This window comes from Miscanthus floridulus, chromosome 15, assembly GCF_019320115.1.
Source record: "Miscanthus floridulus cultivar M001 chromosome 15, ASM1932011v1, whole genome shotgun sequence".
NCBI classification, from domain to species: domain Eukaryota; kingdom Viridiplantae; phylum Streptophyta; class Magnoliopsida; order Poales; family Poaceae; genus Miscanthus; species Miscanthus floridulus.
Genome location: NC_089594.1, coordinates 77,078,053 through 77,093,363, shown reverse-complemented (window position 1 = coordinate 77,093,363; position 15,311 = coordinate 77,078,053). Strand labels below are relative to the sequence as shown.

Sequence of the window (15,311 nt, the reverse complement as noted above, 5' to 3'; positions counted from 1 at the left end):
GTATTCTAACGCTTGCTTCTGCATAGTTTCTAATGATCTTACTGTTTGTTTCATAGTCGGCGTCACATGGTGGCGCACCTTGCTCCTAGGTGAAGGCATGGGCTATGGCCCACAAGGGCAAGGCGACGTCCGCCATCGACTTCAACCCAGAGGACCCCCCTCGGCGTACAGCAATCCCTCCATCCACAGCCGTCTCATCGAGTACACAACGGCGGCCAAGGCGGTCCATGGGCTAGAGTACGATCCGAGCACCCAGAATTTCGAAGGAGACCTTGTCATGAGGGTGGGAGGAGGCAAGAAGCATGGCAGGTACTGGCTTGGCAACAGCGTCGTCGACACGGCCACTACTCCCACTCTCTCCTAGATCCGAGCAAGCGACACGGGCCAGAGGCCACCCATACGCCCACGGCCGACCAGTACACAGCACGCCATGCAGACTTTGTAGGTTATTACTCTTTTATTCGTCGTTCATTGTTTCTTACATACCTTTGATTTCCATTGTAATATTAGGGTGAAATTTTGTAGGCCGAGCTAGAAGAAGAGAGGAGGCAGAGAATAGCGTTGGAGGTGAAGATTGACACTGATCAGTAGAGGCAGGAGCAGATGTTTCAGTGGATGCAAAATCTCAGCGCGAAGATGGGTGAACCTCTACCACAAGCGCTATTCCTTCCTCCTCGTCCTCCTGAAGACACTCCTGTGAGTACATCTATCCCCATGTCCACTCACTCACACACACTCACACACACCAGCACACACACACTCACACACACACACCAGCACACACACTCACTCACACACACACACACACCAGCACACACTCACACTCACACATACACCAGCACACACACTCACTCACTCACACACACCAGCACACCAGCACACACACACACTCACACACACAGTTGTATTTGTTGTATTGCCTTTTGAATTGCAATGCTACTAGCTATATATGTCTCAACAATTCCTTTTGCAGCTATCAAGTAATCTTAATTATCTATTCTTTGTGCAGGGTCAATCGGCGGCATCAAACGATGTACCTCATGACCCACCGCAGCAGTCGTAGTGGTCTAATCGGTGATTTGCTTCTTTTCATGTGTTGAACTTATTCCTTGTGTTGCACTTATGCTTGTAATGCACTTGTGGTGGATACTTTAAACTCGAACTTTATGTTGGTATTGTAGTATGACATTTGTGTACCATTGTGGATTATTGTGATGTATGTGATATGTGGTGTGTGGAGATGATATATATATGTGCTGTGTAATATATCTGTGCTGTGAAACATATCTGTGCTATGATATATATATATGTGCTGTGAAATGTAATGCAAAAACAAAAAAAAAATCAGATTTCTGAGGCTTTACCGAGTGTTATGACCAAGACACTCGGCAAATATGAAATATTTGCCGAGTGTAGGTATTATCACACTCGGCGAAAAGCTATTTTTTAAAAAACCAAATATTGTTTCAAAAATGTTTGCCGAGTGTCTGCCTGTGCGGCACTCGGCATATTATTATCATTTACCGAGAGCAGCACTCGGCGAAAAGGAATTCTAAAAACAAAAAATATTTAAAAAGAAATGATTTGCCGAGTGCCATGCCGTTTGACACTCGGCGAAGTCGCTGTTAACGGCGGATCTGGCGTTATGACCGGTTTTTTTCGCCGAGAGCCAAACTGCACACGGCAAAAACTTTGCCGAGTGCCCGATAAATGACACTCGGCAAAGTTGGCTTTGTTGGTACTGTTTATGGCGTGTGCTATTCGCCGAGTGTTACACTCGGCGAACAATTTGCCGAGTGTTTTCTGTCTTTTGCCGAGTGTTTCGGGCACTCGGCAAACTCAAGGAGTCCGGTAGTGAAACCGGTGCAGCTCATCGGCTGGTGCCACGGCAGCGGTGAGCTGCTACTCGTCTACGAGATGATGCCCAACGGCAGCCTCGACAAGCACCTCTACAGCACCAGCAACACTGCGCTTCTGTCATGGCCGCTCCGGCACGAGATCGTGCTGGGCCTGGGGTCGGCCCTCCTCTACCTGCACGAGGAGTGGGAGCAGTGTGTGGTTCATAGGGACATCAAGCCGACCAACGTCATGCTGGACGCGTCCTTCCACGCCAAGCTCGGCGACTTCGGGCTAGCCAGGCTCGTCGACCACGGCCGGGGCTCACACACCACTGTGCTCGCCGGAACCATGGGGTACATGGACCCGGAGTGCTTGATCACCGGCAAGGCGAACGCCGAGTCGGACGTCTACAGCTTGGCATCGTCCTCCTCGAGATCACCTGCGGCAGGCGGCCTCTAGCGGCAGTGGGTGCGGGAGTGATACGGCAGGGGAGCCATCCTAGAAGCCGCCGACGCAAGGCTGAAGGGTGAGTTCGACGCCCGGGTGATGGAGACGGTGATGGTCGTCCGACTCTGGTGCGCGCACCCTGACCGGAGCCTCCGGCCGTCCATCAGGCAAGCGGCAAGCCGTGAACGAGCTGCGGTCTGAGGCGCCACTGCCCAATCTGCCGGCGGGATGCCGGTGGCCACATACGTGCCACTGTTAGATTATATTTAACTGAAATGTGGCCCATGTAAAGGAAATTATTTTTTATTAAATGTCTTAGTGTGATGGTTGCTAGACTTATCTAAATTGAATTAATTTTAATTAATTATTCCAGTGCTTTAAGATCAGTGCAAAAAATAATTTAAAGAGGACAACCGCAGCAAAACTTACGAGAGAAATAAGAGGAACTTTTTGAATTTGGCAAAGCAACCGGAGGATGGGGCCTTCGTGATAAAAGAAGTTGTTAATTAACATTCCTTAGCGGTGACTAAACTCATGATGGTGTTTATAGCTGTTGTTTGAGTTATTTGAGCGGTCCTCAGTCTCTTTGTTTTTCTTGTGGCTGTTGGGCCTCTACTTTTGGGCTCCCTGTGCATCATGTATCAATCCCTGAATCATACCTATGATACGCACAGATCAAACATGATGTGGCCGCTCGCCCGCATTGCGCGCCGCGTGCCTCCGCCCCACTCTACCTCGCTGTTCCTTCCACCAGATCCACTGCGCGGCGAGAGATCCAATGGTGGTGGGGACTGTGGCGCTGGCTGCAGGGCTACGTGGGGCTGCATGTCTTTGCGTGGAGCCCACGATGCCAGGGGCCACGAAGGGATCCCCGGCCTCTAGTAGGCGGAGTCCATCTGGTCGATGTTGGTGTTGGTCGATGGTGGCGACGGCACGGCTGCCTCCGGTGAACTCCAGACGCTGTCGAGCCTCCATTTTGTAAGCAACAATGAGATGTTGCGATGTGCCGAAAGCGCATGTTGCAAGTGTATATTTCAAGTGTTCCGGATGTTTCAGAGGTATGTTGCAAGTGTTTCAGATGAATTTTGCAAAAGTAGATGGGAATGTTGCATATGTTGCAATGGTTGTACACGTATGTTGCAAAGGTCTGTTCCTAATGTTTCATCTATTTTTTGACGTGCTGTTCCAGGTGTGTTTATCTAGATGTTGCATACGTTGCACACATATGCTGCAAGTGTTTTATCTGGATATGGTGTATGTTTGTAATGGTTTTCAAGTGTTTTTCATGTGTTTTTACAACTGTTTCAGAAGCATGTTTCAAGTGTTTCATTTGTCTTCAGACATATATTGCAAATGTTGTATTAGGATGTCTCAAAAGTAGATCGGGTGTTACACATGTTGAAATGCACGTGAGAAGCAGAGGGGACGCAGCGGTCCCCGCACGCAGTCTGGCGGCACAGGCGGCGTTCGGGCGGCGCGGGCTCTGCATGGGCACGTGAAACCTAGGCACAGGTGGGGGCGTGCTGTTTTTTTTTTTGCGAGCGCGGACATTAGAGTGCTGGTGTGGGGAAATCTAGTGCATCGTGCGCGTCCGGACACGGGCCTCAGGCCGGACGTCCCCAACAACCTCTAACGCCTTGGACGGGGCGGAACTGGCGGATCCGGGGCGGATCCGGGGGCGGGGTGCGCTGCGCCCCCATCCAGTGCGTCTCCGGCCCCACTTGCTTGCAAATCCGGCGGATCCCCTGTTGTGGCCTCCGGCAAAATCACCTGCTGCGGCCGCCATCATGTCCTCGATCCGCCCACCCCTTGCTCCAGTGCTTGGCACCCCTGTCCATGGAGATGCCGAGGCGCCGGCCAGGCTTAAATCTGTCCTGGTCCGGCCTGCTACGCCCTCTTCACACCTGGGATGCTGGTGTGGCAGCCGATGGATCAACACAGGCCTTCCACCGCGGGATCCCTGGGCTCCATGGCGCCTCGCCCCGCGTCGCCGACCACCCCGGCTGGGAAGAGTCTTTACTCTGGCTCTGGCTCACGTTGGGAGCCGGGACAACCATCTAGAGTGAAGGAGATGCAGAGCGACCTTCTTTCACCAGAATGGCAAAGAGCAAAGACTGGGCGCCATCAAAGGACAGAGACCACGCCGCTTCGGGACGCCTCTATAGTCTATTCCCATGCAGAAGCCCAAGCGCGCGTCGGGAGCTCTGCCAGCAAGGCCTTCATTAAGCGCCTAGTCGGACGCTGCTTCCGATGCCTGGCCCTCGACCATCAGGTTGCTCAGTGCCGGGATCCCGGCCGTTCATTACCTCGCGTGTAAGGGTGTTGGACACATCTTGCGCTCTTGGCGTCCTGCCCTTCTCGTTGTCCGCGCACCATCTCCTCCGAGCTCCGTGCCCGGCTAAGGTTCCCCGAGAGAGCGTCCGCAGCCACATCTCATTCGCCCCTCTGCACCACCACAACACCGCCGGCGCCACCACCAAGCTTAGGATGAAGTTTGCCCCTCGACACGCCCTCAAGCACCCCGCATGGGGACATGTCTCCTTCGTCACTACTGAGGCCATGACTCATGAGGCAAACCGACTGCGAGCCCATGCCGTGCTCATTTCCTCGTTGGCGACGGGTTACCGCTCCAATGCCCTAGAGGTCTACTACGCTTTGGTTGGACAGTTGTATGTGACGCGGCACAACATCACGGTCACCAAGCACAGTCCGCCGAACCTTTTCCTTGTGGAGTTCAAGCTACCCTCGGAGAAGGATCACGCCATCTGCAAGGGGCCATCGACATTGGGGGCTCCAACTTCCCGATCAATCCCTGGCGCTCGGCTATGGGCGGGTCTGAGCACACATGGTGGTACCACGTCAAGGTGACCATGGAGAACGTCCCCTTGGAGGCCTGGAACGCGGATAGTGTGCGGCTCATCCTCGGCAACGCTTGTATCCTAGACAGGTTGGATAGCCGGACCCTGGCGCGAGACTCTACTGATTTCCTCACCTCCTAGGCGCCAACGATCGTCTCCTTCGACTGGGCGCCGGGTGTCCTCGACGGTTGGCCTACACCGGGCTGGCAGGCGCCTCCGTCTGGATGCCACGCTCCGCCCACACCCATGCCGCACAGGGACCATGACCTAGACGATGACTTGCAGCTAGGATCCGCGGCACCGCAACGGCGCTGCTCCAAAGAGCTCCAGGGTTCGCCAACTCTTCCCCGCATGCGCCTCCGAACGTGCGGCACGCGTTCGCACGCGCTCTCCGCCTTCCTACCACCAGGCGCTTCTTGGCGACCACAAAGCCATAGACCGTGGGCGTGACCTAAGTCGCTCACCCGTGAGGACCGGACGCAGGAGGGACTACATCCCCCATGCCTCAGAAGGCTAGGAGCGCCGCCGCTCACGCTCTCTAGTCCGTCGGGATGGGCTCTGGACAGCGGACCTACAGCCGCGCGCCCAGCCGGTGAGCCCCCTTTGGTTGACCTGTGTAGGGAAGCGGATGTGCCCGGTGTCTCAGGGCACACTTGAGTCCATCAGGGAGGACCAATAATGGTCCAAGAATCCAACTTCGCCCTAAGGACCAGCGGTGCCTATGCTACCGGATGACAACGACGGCACGCTCTGCCCGCCAACGTCACCAAGCAGCCGGGCGGCGGGCGCAACCTCTGCCTCAGATGTTGATGATCCTGACGGCTTGCAGGGAGATGGTGAGGATGCTGTAGGCGAGCTGGAAGGTGATAATGGAGGTGATGTAACCGAAAGCTCCGGCGAGGAACTCCGGCGAGTGCACGCCACCGGCAGGTGGTGACCGCGCACACTAGAACCCTAACTGGAACGCGAGAGCGAGGAAGAGGATGAACACACACACGTTTTCACACTGCGACAGCAGCGCTTCAGTTGCATTGATTCACGGTTTTGATACACGGGCTTACGCCCTCCACCCCGCCACGGTTCCACAGCTGTGCGGATCACCGGCAATTGCGGCGCCTGCACGACATGCGAGACTGCGGCCATGACGGGGGAGTTACAAACTTGTGCGGTCAGAGCACGACCTCGCACGACACCGGCCTGCCCTGATTCTACGCTAAACCGAAACATGACATGTGTTCTCTGAAATAAACTAATGCCACGCCTAACATGCAACTAAATGCAGATACAAGTTTGTTGACACGATTATGTGGAGCCTGGCTTCAACAAATCACCCCCTAATCGTGATCAACCTTGACCATTCCCAGCTGCCTCCTCATTTCTGCAAACCTAATCCTTGGCAAAGGCTTTGTCAGAATGTCGGCCAACTGATCGTCAGTGCACACATGCTGCAGATCAACAACACCTTCAGCCACAGCTTCTCTGATGTAGTGGTACCTAGTATCAATGTGTTTTGACCTTTCATGAAACACAGGGTTCCTGCTCAGTTCTTCAGCAGACTTGTTATCGATCATCAGTCTGAATTTTTTTACACCTGAATGGGTTACATCAGCTAGGAGCCTGCTGAGCCACACACCTTGGCAAGCAGCTAAGGCAGCAGCAATGTACTCAGACTCACATGAAGACAGTGAAACCACCTTCTGTTTTTGTGAGCTCCAAGTGACAATGTTGTTCCCCAAGAAAAATACTGCTCCTGATGTGCTTTTCCTCTTCTCCATATCCCCAGCATGATCACTATCTGTGTAGCCAATCAGTTCACTGCTTGATCCTTTGACAAACCTGCACCCCAGCTTTGTTGTCCCTGCTACATACCTCAGTATCCTCTTGATGGCGCCCCAATGTTCAGAGTTTGGGCATTCCATGAACCTGCTGACCATGCCAACAGAAAAAGACAGATCTGGCCTTGAGTTCACCAAATATCTGAGGCTTCCCACAATACTTCTGTACCTTGTAGCATTTGACACCAATTCAGGTTTACCAGGCAACAGCTTCAAGTGCTGCTCCATAGGAGTATCAACTGGATTGCAGCCTTTCATCCCTGATGTTTCAAGTATTTTTTCAGCATAGGCACTTTGACAAATTGTGATCTCTCCTGGCTTCTGCTTCACCTCCAGTCCTAGATAGTAACTGAGTAAGCCAAGATCACTCATATTGAAGCTTCTCTTCATCTGTTCCTTGAATGTAGCAATCATTCTGCTATTTGGACCACAGATGATTAAGTCATCAACATAAACCCCAACAATCAGCAATGAGAGCCCTGAACCTCTCCTGTAAACAGCATTTTCCTCCATGCTTCTCACAAAACCCAACTTGTACAGCTCCTGATCCAATCTTGCATTCCAAGCTCTGGGAGCTTGTTTCAGACCATAAAGAGCCTTTTTCAGTTTCAGAACTTTACCCTGTGCTTTTGGATCAATGAACCCAGGTGGCTGGTGAACATAGACTTCTTCTTGCAGCTCACCATTCAAGAATGCAGATTTTACATCCATGTGATGGACTTCCCACTCCCCCTGAGCTGCTAGAACCAGCAAGAGTCTCACTGTTTCCAACCTTGCCACAGGAGCAAAAACCTCATCATAATCAATTCCTTGAACTTGAGCATAGCCCTTTGCTACTAGTCTTGCCTTATGTTTCACTATGTTGCCAGCAGGATCCCTTTTGACCTTGAAAACCCACTTCAAGCCTATGGCTTTGTGGTCTTTAGGTAGTTCTGACAATGTCCAGGTTTTGTTCTGCAGAATTGATTGCATTTCAGCATTCATTGCCTGCCTCCAGCACTCTTCTTCTAATGCCTGTTCAACATTCTTGGGCTCATCAGCTGCTAACATGCATACCCCACTATAATCAAGATCATGGACTTCCTCGGTTGAGTCTAGCAAGTCTGACAGATATCTGTACCCAACTGGTCTGTCATCAGAGTCTGCTGATTGATTGCTAGGTGGTGTTGCCCAACCATGAGCTTGAGCAGGAGCTGAACCTTGTGAACTTGGGGTGTTAGGTGGTGTGTTATTGTGTCCCACATCACCTTGATCATCAGCTGGTGCTTGCTGTTCTTCTTCTGCTGCAGGTTGCTGCATTTCAGGATGGGCACCAGCTGTTGTCGGATTTTGGTCAGGCACCTCATATTCAACAGTAAAGGTGTCTGGCTGTTGCACTGCACTGCCTTCTTCTCTGTTCCAGGGCCAGGGTTGATTTTCTTCAAATATTACATCTCTACTCACTACCAATTTGGCATTAGTAGGATCATAAAATCTGTATCCTTTGGTCCCAAATTCATAGCCAATGAAGACCATTTTCCTTGATCTGTCAGACAACTTTGACAGATTAGGTCCAGCTATCTTTACATTAGCAGTGCAGCCAAATACTCTAAAGTGACTCACATGTGGCTTCCTTCCATACCAGGCTTCAAAAGGTGTTTTGTCATTCAGGCTTTTGGTTGGAGCTCTATTCAGAACATACACTGCTGCACATACAGCTTCTCCCCAGAATTGTGGTGGAACTTGCATTGCCTTCAACATACATCTGGCCATTTCCACTACTGTCTGGTTTCTCCTCTCAACTACACCATTTTGCTGAGGGGTGTAGGGAGTGGTAGTGTAATGTTTCACTCCATTTTCATCACAGAAGACAGCAAACAAATTTGAGATGAACTCTCCTCCTCTATCTGTCCTCAAACCCTTGAGCTTGCTACTGCACTCAAGTTCAGCTCTGGTTTTGATTTTCTTAAAACACTCCAAAGCCTGATCTTTTGTTCTGAGCAATTCAACCCACATAAACCTGCTGAAGTCATCCACTACCAGCAGAAAGTAGGAAGCACCCCCTAAAGATTTTGGGGTAATTTGCCCACAAAGGTCTGCATGTACAAGCTCAAGACCTCTTTCAGCTCTGAATTTTGACACTTTGGGAAATGGTAGTCTGTGTTGTTTTCCTAGCACACACCCATCACAAATTCTCTCCAATCTGCTCACTGTTGGCAGTCCTATCACCATGCCCTTTGCACTAAGATTGTTCAAGGATCTAAAATTCAAATGGCCATATCTAGCATGCCACTGCCATGACCTATCCTCTGAATGTGCAAAGTAACAAACTGGTGCAGTTAACTGAAACTTGGCAAGATAAAGTCTATTTGCTTCTCTAGGTGCAGAAATCAACAGAGTGCCTATCTGATCAAACACACATAACCTTCCATCTCCCATAGTCACCTTGAAACCTTTTTCTTCTAATTGACCGAGACTTACTATGTTGCTTTTCAGTTTTGGAATATAGTAAACTTCAGTCAATACCTTGTGAGCGTTATGGCGATCTTGTATCACCATGGAGCCGATGCCTTCAATCTCCACTCGGGAGCCATCACCAAACCTGACCGTTCCACGAACACCTTCATCCAGCTGAGAAAGTGCTGACCTGGTGCCAGTCATGTGGTTACTGGCCCCAGTGTCCAGCACCCACACACCTTCTGGAACGTCTATTGGCACCACTTTTTCAGTCAGGTGCACGGTTTGGGCTGTACTGCGCACGACGTCGACGTCGCACGTTGCCACCATGAGTGCTCCGCCTTCATGACCGCCGATCGCGACATTGGCTTCCGGCTGCTTGGCATCTCTCTTCTTCTCCTTCTTGGGTCTTTTGCAATCTTGCTCCCAATGTCCATAGATGTGACAGTTCCGGCACCTCCCCTTTCTCCTAGGTGTGCCCTCGGAGGTCAATTTGACCCCTTCCGAGTTGCCGCCATCTGACCTCATCGGTGCTTTGCCCTTCTGGTGACCACCTCGACCGCCATAGCCCGAGGTGTGGCCACCGCTATTGGAGCCGCCGCCACCGCCTTCTTTTGGACCTTGCACAAAGCGATGCTTGTGCTTTTCCAGGAAATCTTCCTCGGCCATCATGAGGCGGCCCATCTTGTCCACGATCTGCTCGCTCTTGTCGTCGAGTCGCTCTTCCGCCGCCCGGAGCCGTCCCACCAGCTCCTCCACGGACATCGTTTTCAGGTCGCAGAACATCTCAATTGAGACAACTACGGGACTGAAACGTGAAGGAACGACGCGCAGGAACTTCTTGATGACGCGCGCATCCTCCACCGTCTCCCCCATAGTCTTGAGTTCCGCGGCGAGGTTAGTGATCCTCATGCCGAACTCGTCGATCGTCTCGCCGTCCTTGAAGGCGATGTTCTCGAATTCGCGCAGGAGTCGCTGGGCCTTCACCTCCTTCACCTGATCGGCGCCGAGACGCAGCTTCTCAACCGCCTCCCACGCCTCCTTGACCGTCTTCTTGCGGCCGAGTGTTTGCCACATCTCCTTTGGTACGGATCGCAGCAGCGCCGCCATGGCTTGTCGATCGTGCGCCCTCTTCACGCTGGTGCCCGGCTCGATCGTGTGCCAGATCTCAAGTGCCTCAAGATTGCACTGTAAGATCATGGCCCACTCGGCGTAGTTCCCACGATCCAGCATAGGCCAGACCAGGGAGCTCTCCCTGACGCCGGAACCGCCGGACCCCGATGCATTCGGGTCGCCCATCTTCGCCGCCGCCGGTGTTCTCCTAGGCACTACTCTCACTTTCTTGGGTCTCTCACGCGGGGGACTTATGGATCCCTCGTATTGCATGCACCAAGGCTCCGATGCCAATTGATGTAACCGAAAGCTCCGGCGAGGAACTCCGGCGAGTGCACGCCACCGGCAGGTGGTGACCGCGCACACTAGAACCCTAACTGGAACGCGAGAGCGAGGAAGAGGATGAACACACACACGTTTTCACACTGCGACAGCAGCGCTTCAGTTGCATTGATTCACGGTTTTGATACACGGGCTTACGCCCTCCACCCCGCCACGGTTCCACAGCTGTGCGGATCACCGGCAATTGCGGCGCCTGCACGACATGCGAGACTGCGGCCATGACGGGGGAGTTACAAACTTGTGCGGTCAGAGCACGACCTCGCACGACACCGGCCTGCCCTGATTCTACGCTAAACCGAAACATGACATGTGTTCTCTGAAATAAACTAATGCCACGCCTAACATGCAACTAAATGCAGATACAAGTTTGTTGACACGATTATGTGGAGCCTGGCTTCAACAGGAGGCTCCTCCTTTTCGCAGTGGCCTCGTCAGGTGCATCCCGGCCCCAATCCTCCCGGCCGCAACCTGCCTCGCCTACCCTGTGGGCACCGAGGTTTTAAATAACGGGCTAGGCCATTTAGCTTTCTATGTCCAAAAACAGGCTATAGCCGGCTATATCGGGCTATAGCGGCAGCTAAGGGCTAACTTGTACATGAAAAAAACTTAGCTAAATCCTTCTCAAACAGCTATAGCCGGAGATAGCGGAGGCACAGGAAAGCTTCCTACCAGGGACAGATCCAGCACTCGCCTGGCGTCCAAGCCCTCTTCTGTTCCGGTCTCACGGCGCGCCCAGCAGAAGCTCATGAGGGAGCTAGACTTCATCAACGTCTAGACCCCTGCACCAGATGTTGTGCTGTCAAAGCCTATCTGGACCTGTATGCACAAGATCCTTCAGAAGAGGCAGTCAAGGCGATCAGGGCGGCGACCAGACTGGGGAACAAGAAACATTCCAAAGCCCTGGCAGCGGTGGCAGCAGACACTGGAGTTGCAGAGACGGAGGTCCCATGAGTATGCAACGACAGATGCTGAGGAGAGGCACATCTTCTCGACCGATGTACCCCCTTGTAGCGTTGTTTGTGGCTGATCTTATGCCAGCCAACTTAGCTGTTTCCCCTTGTCATGTTTGTTCCTGGAAGTGGTGGTGTCTGTTCTGGTTGAAGCCCCTGAGTGGTTCCTTGGCTTTGGCCTCCTCCATATGATGTATTGTGGAAGAAGTTCTGTGGTTCGTTTTCAGTCTAACTGAAGGTTGCTACTTAGCTGTTTACGCCCTGCTGCTTCCGTTGCTCTGGGACTTGAAGCTTTTGTGCTGGAACTGTGCTGCAAGAAGAGAGACAGTGGACAGCTTCATGGCAGCGGAGTTCCTGGGTAGGTTGTACACGGTTTTTGAATACCTGGCTGCAAATGGCACAACGGGAGGCATCCTGGTGGCTTGGGACGGTGACCTGATTGACAGGGCAACACAGGTTGTCAACTGCCAAACCGCCACATGTGGGCTGTGCGTGGGGGTTTTCACATCTCGGTGGCTACCTTTTTTGGCGAGTTAGAAGATGAAGGTAGACTGTTGCTGTTTGGGAGCTGGTTGGTGTGGCTCATTGTTGTACTCCTAGATTATGAGTAGTCCTTTTAGGCCTGGATTGTTTTTCCCTCCTAAATTTTAGTCCCTCTCGCATCGGATATTTAGACACAAGCATAGATTATTAAATATAGACTAAAAAAATAACTAATTGCACAGATTGTGACTAATTTGCGAGATGAATGTTTTAAGCCTAATTAGTCTATGATTTGACAATGTGGTGCTACAGTAATGCATGTGCTAATGATGGATTAATTAGGCTTAATAAATTCGTCTCGCGGATTACTAAGGACTTGTGTAATTTGTTTTATTATTACTATCCGAACACTACCACGTGACACCGCCACGTGACATCCGATATGACACCCCTAAACTTTAGCCCCTGGATTTAAACAAGGCCTAGTATCCTCGCTTAGCTTGGTGGTCTGCCAAATCTAGTGAACTGTTTGTGCCAGCTGGCGCATGTAATTCCATCTTCTCCTTATTAATATATTCCAGCTATGTTCTGGATCTTAAAAAAAAAGATAGCTATGCTATATAAAGTTTATGCCAATGAATGTGGTGGACACATGGAGCGAGAAATATTCAATTAATAAACAAATAAAAATAATTGCAAAGTATTTTAAAGAACATTTGCGTGGGTCACCTTGCTACTTAAAGGAACATGATGAAAGTATCTCAAAAGCAGTGTACCAAAGATCTCTAGGCATTGTGAATTTGTTGTCTTTGCAGTCGCGTATGATCTGAGGCCATTTGGGCAGGACAGTTGCGATTGTCATGCTGGACTGAGTGGTGCCGGAGTCTGTGCTGCTGCTACCTCCCGTCACAACGGAAGATGTATAGTAGAAACCATTAAGTGGCTCATAGGTTGCCACCGGCATCCTCGCCGGCAGATTGGGCAGTGGCACCTCAGACCGCAGCACGCTGACGGCCTGCCTGATGGACGGTCGGAGGCTCCGGTCAGGGTGTGCGCAGCAGAGTCCGACGACCATCACGGTCTCCATCTCACGAGCGTCGAATTCGCCCTTCAGCCGTGCGTCGGCGGCGTCAACGATGGCTCCTCTGCCGTGCCATTCCCACACCCACTGCACGATGTGGATCACATCTTCTTCCTCGTGGCGACGCACCAGGGGCCGCTGGCCGCAGGCGATATCCAGGAGGACGACGCCGAAGCTGTAGACGTCCGACTCGGCGTTGGCCCTGCTGTTGATCATGCACTCCGGGTCCATGTACCCCATGGTTCCGGCGAGCACGGTGGTGTGCGAGCCCCGGCCGTGGTCGACCAGCCTGGCGAGCCCGAAGTCACCGAGCTTGGCAGGGAAGGACGCGTCCAGCATCACGTTGCTGGGCTTGATGTCCCTGTGCACCACGCAATATTGCTCCCACTCCTTGTGCAGGTACAGAAGCGCCGACCCGAGTCCCAGCACGATCTCGTGCCGGACCGGCCATGGCAGCGCGCAGCTCATTGTTGTTGGTACTGTAGAGATGCTTGTTAGGCTCTTGGCTTAAGAGATATAATTCAGATAAGGAGAAGCTTTGGAAAGAGCTTATAGATTTTAAATATAATACTCAGAAACCAAATATTTTCCAGTCTAGGTCAAGTGGGGCTTCCAACTTCTCTAAGGGTTTTATGTGGGCTGCACAAGCTGCGAAAATGGGTTATAGATGGAAGGTAGGTAATGGTAGGAAACTTAGACTTTGGGAAGACAATTGGTTAGGTTCCTCTAGTCTGGCCATCCAGTTTTGGCCTCTGTATCCTATTTTCAATGAAAAAAACAAGTCCATTGCTGAACTGTGGGATGGGCAAGACTTGAAATGCACTTTCAGAAGAAATGTTCGTGAAGATCTTTATCAGGTTTGGTTGGAGGTAGTAGCTTTAGTTTCAACCATTAATCTGACCGATGAAGAGGATGACATGGTTTGGTTTTATAACTCCTCTGGAGTTTACTCATCTCAGTCACTCTACAAAATCATTAATTTTAGGGGCATCAAAACTGTACATGCACTACAGGATTGCCGAGTGCCTTACGGTTTGCCGAGTGTATTACATCGGGCACTCGGCAAACGCAACGTTTACCGTGTGTTTTTAATAAAACACTCGGCAAACATATAGCACTCGGCAAACTAAAACTTTGCCGTGTGCCTAATGTAAAACACTCGGTAAAATACACATTTGCCATGTACCAAATATAAAACACTCGGCAAACTACACAAAACTCTCGGCAACAATGGACACTCGGCAACCTGGAGTCACGTGCGCTGGGCGTGCAACGACCATCTGACGGCCGTCGGGTGCGCCGTCCTACAGTTAGAACTTTACCGAGTGTCTTTTATTGACACTCGGCAAACTAATTAGTTTGCCGTGTGTTTTTTGTTGACACCAGGCAAACTAATAAGTTTGCCGAGTGTTTTTTTTTGTTTACACTCGGCAAACACACACTATGCCGTGTGTTTTTAATGACACTCGGCAAACTAATTTGTTTGCCCCAAAATGAATAATTTTTTTTTCTCTCCAAACTTTTTCTACTCTCCACATACATCATTTGGTACTACATGTTAAAATTTGATATATTTCTCCATCTATTTGCTATATTTAATTAATTTATTGCAGTTAGAGGAATTTTTTGGTTTAAGTCAAATTTGAACTGAAAGTTATACAAATAATGGAATAAATTCAGTGGAGAAATCATATTCATGTTATTGAGTTCATTTTGGGGCCTTACTAGGGAAATGAAAAGAATTTTCAAACATTTTATTCAGGAAACACGCCCACGAATGTGTGGTCGGATGGTTTTTAAATTCTAAAAAAAAGCAAACGAAGTCTGAAAATGACGAGATTTGTCAAGATCTCCTGGTATCATACGTGGAGACTATGAAAAAAAATTGAGAAGGTTTCACACAATTTGTCACGTAAGACCTTTACAA

General features: G+C 50.8%; 2 protein-coding genes across 2 annotated transcripts; one reads left to right on the top strand and one right to left on the bottom strand.

The window, feature by feature from the left end:
- The first annotated feature begins 1,917 nt into the window (after positions 1 to 1,917).
- LOC136507722 (L-type lectin-domain containing receptor kinase IX.1-like) lies at positions 1,918 to 2,298 on the top strand. The gene has a single exon (XM_066502355.1). It carries the CDS (start codon positions 1,918 to 1,920, stop codon positions 2,296 to 2,298), a length of 381 nt encoding a protein of 126 aa, XP_066358452.1.
- A 9,776-nt stretch (positions 2,299 to 12,074) lies between these two features.
- LOC136507720 (L-type lectin-domain containing receptor kinase IX.1-like) lies at positions 12,075 to 13,723 on the bottom strand. The gene is made up of 2 exons (XM_066502354.1): positions 13,080 to 13,723; positions 12,075 to 12,255 (listed from the first exon to the last, which is right to left on the bottom strand). The coding sequence occupies exons 1-2, from the start codon at positions 13,721 to 13,723 to the stop codon at positions 12,075 to 12,077; spliced, it is 825 nt and encodes a 274-aa protein (XP_066358451.1).
- Positions 13,724 to 15,311: the final 1,588 nt, after the last annotated feature.

Excerpts from the sequence above, each read along its gene's own strand:
- LOC136507722 (XM_066502355.1), top strand. The coding sequence starts at position 1,918 with ATGATGCCCAACGGCAGCCTCGACAAGCACCTCTACAGCACCAGCAAC.
- LOC136507720 (XM_066502354.1), bottom strand. The coding sequence starts at position 13,723 with ATGCTGGACGCGTCCTTCCCTGCCAAGCTCGGTGACTTCGGGCTCGCC. Across the intron at positions 12,256-13,079 it reads ACAATGCCTAGAGATCTTTG|GTCACCGTCCCAAGCCACCA; the intron begins GTACACTGCTTT and ends CCTGTCAATCAG.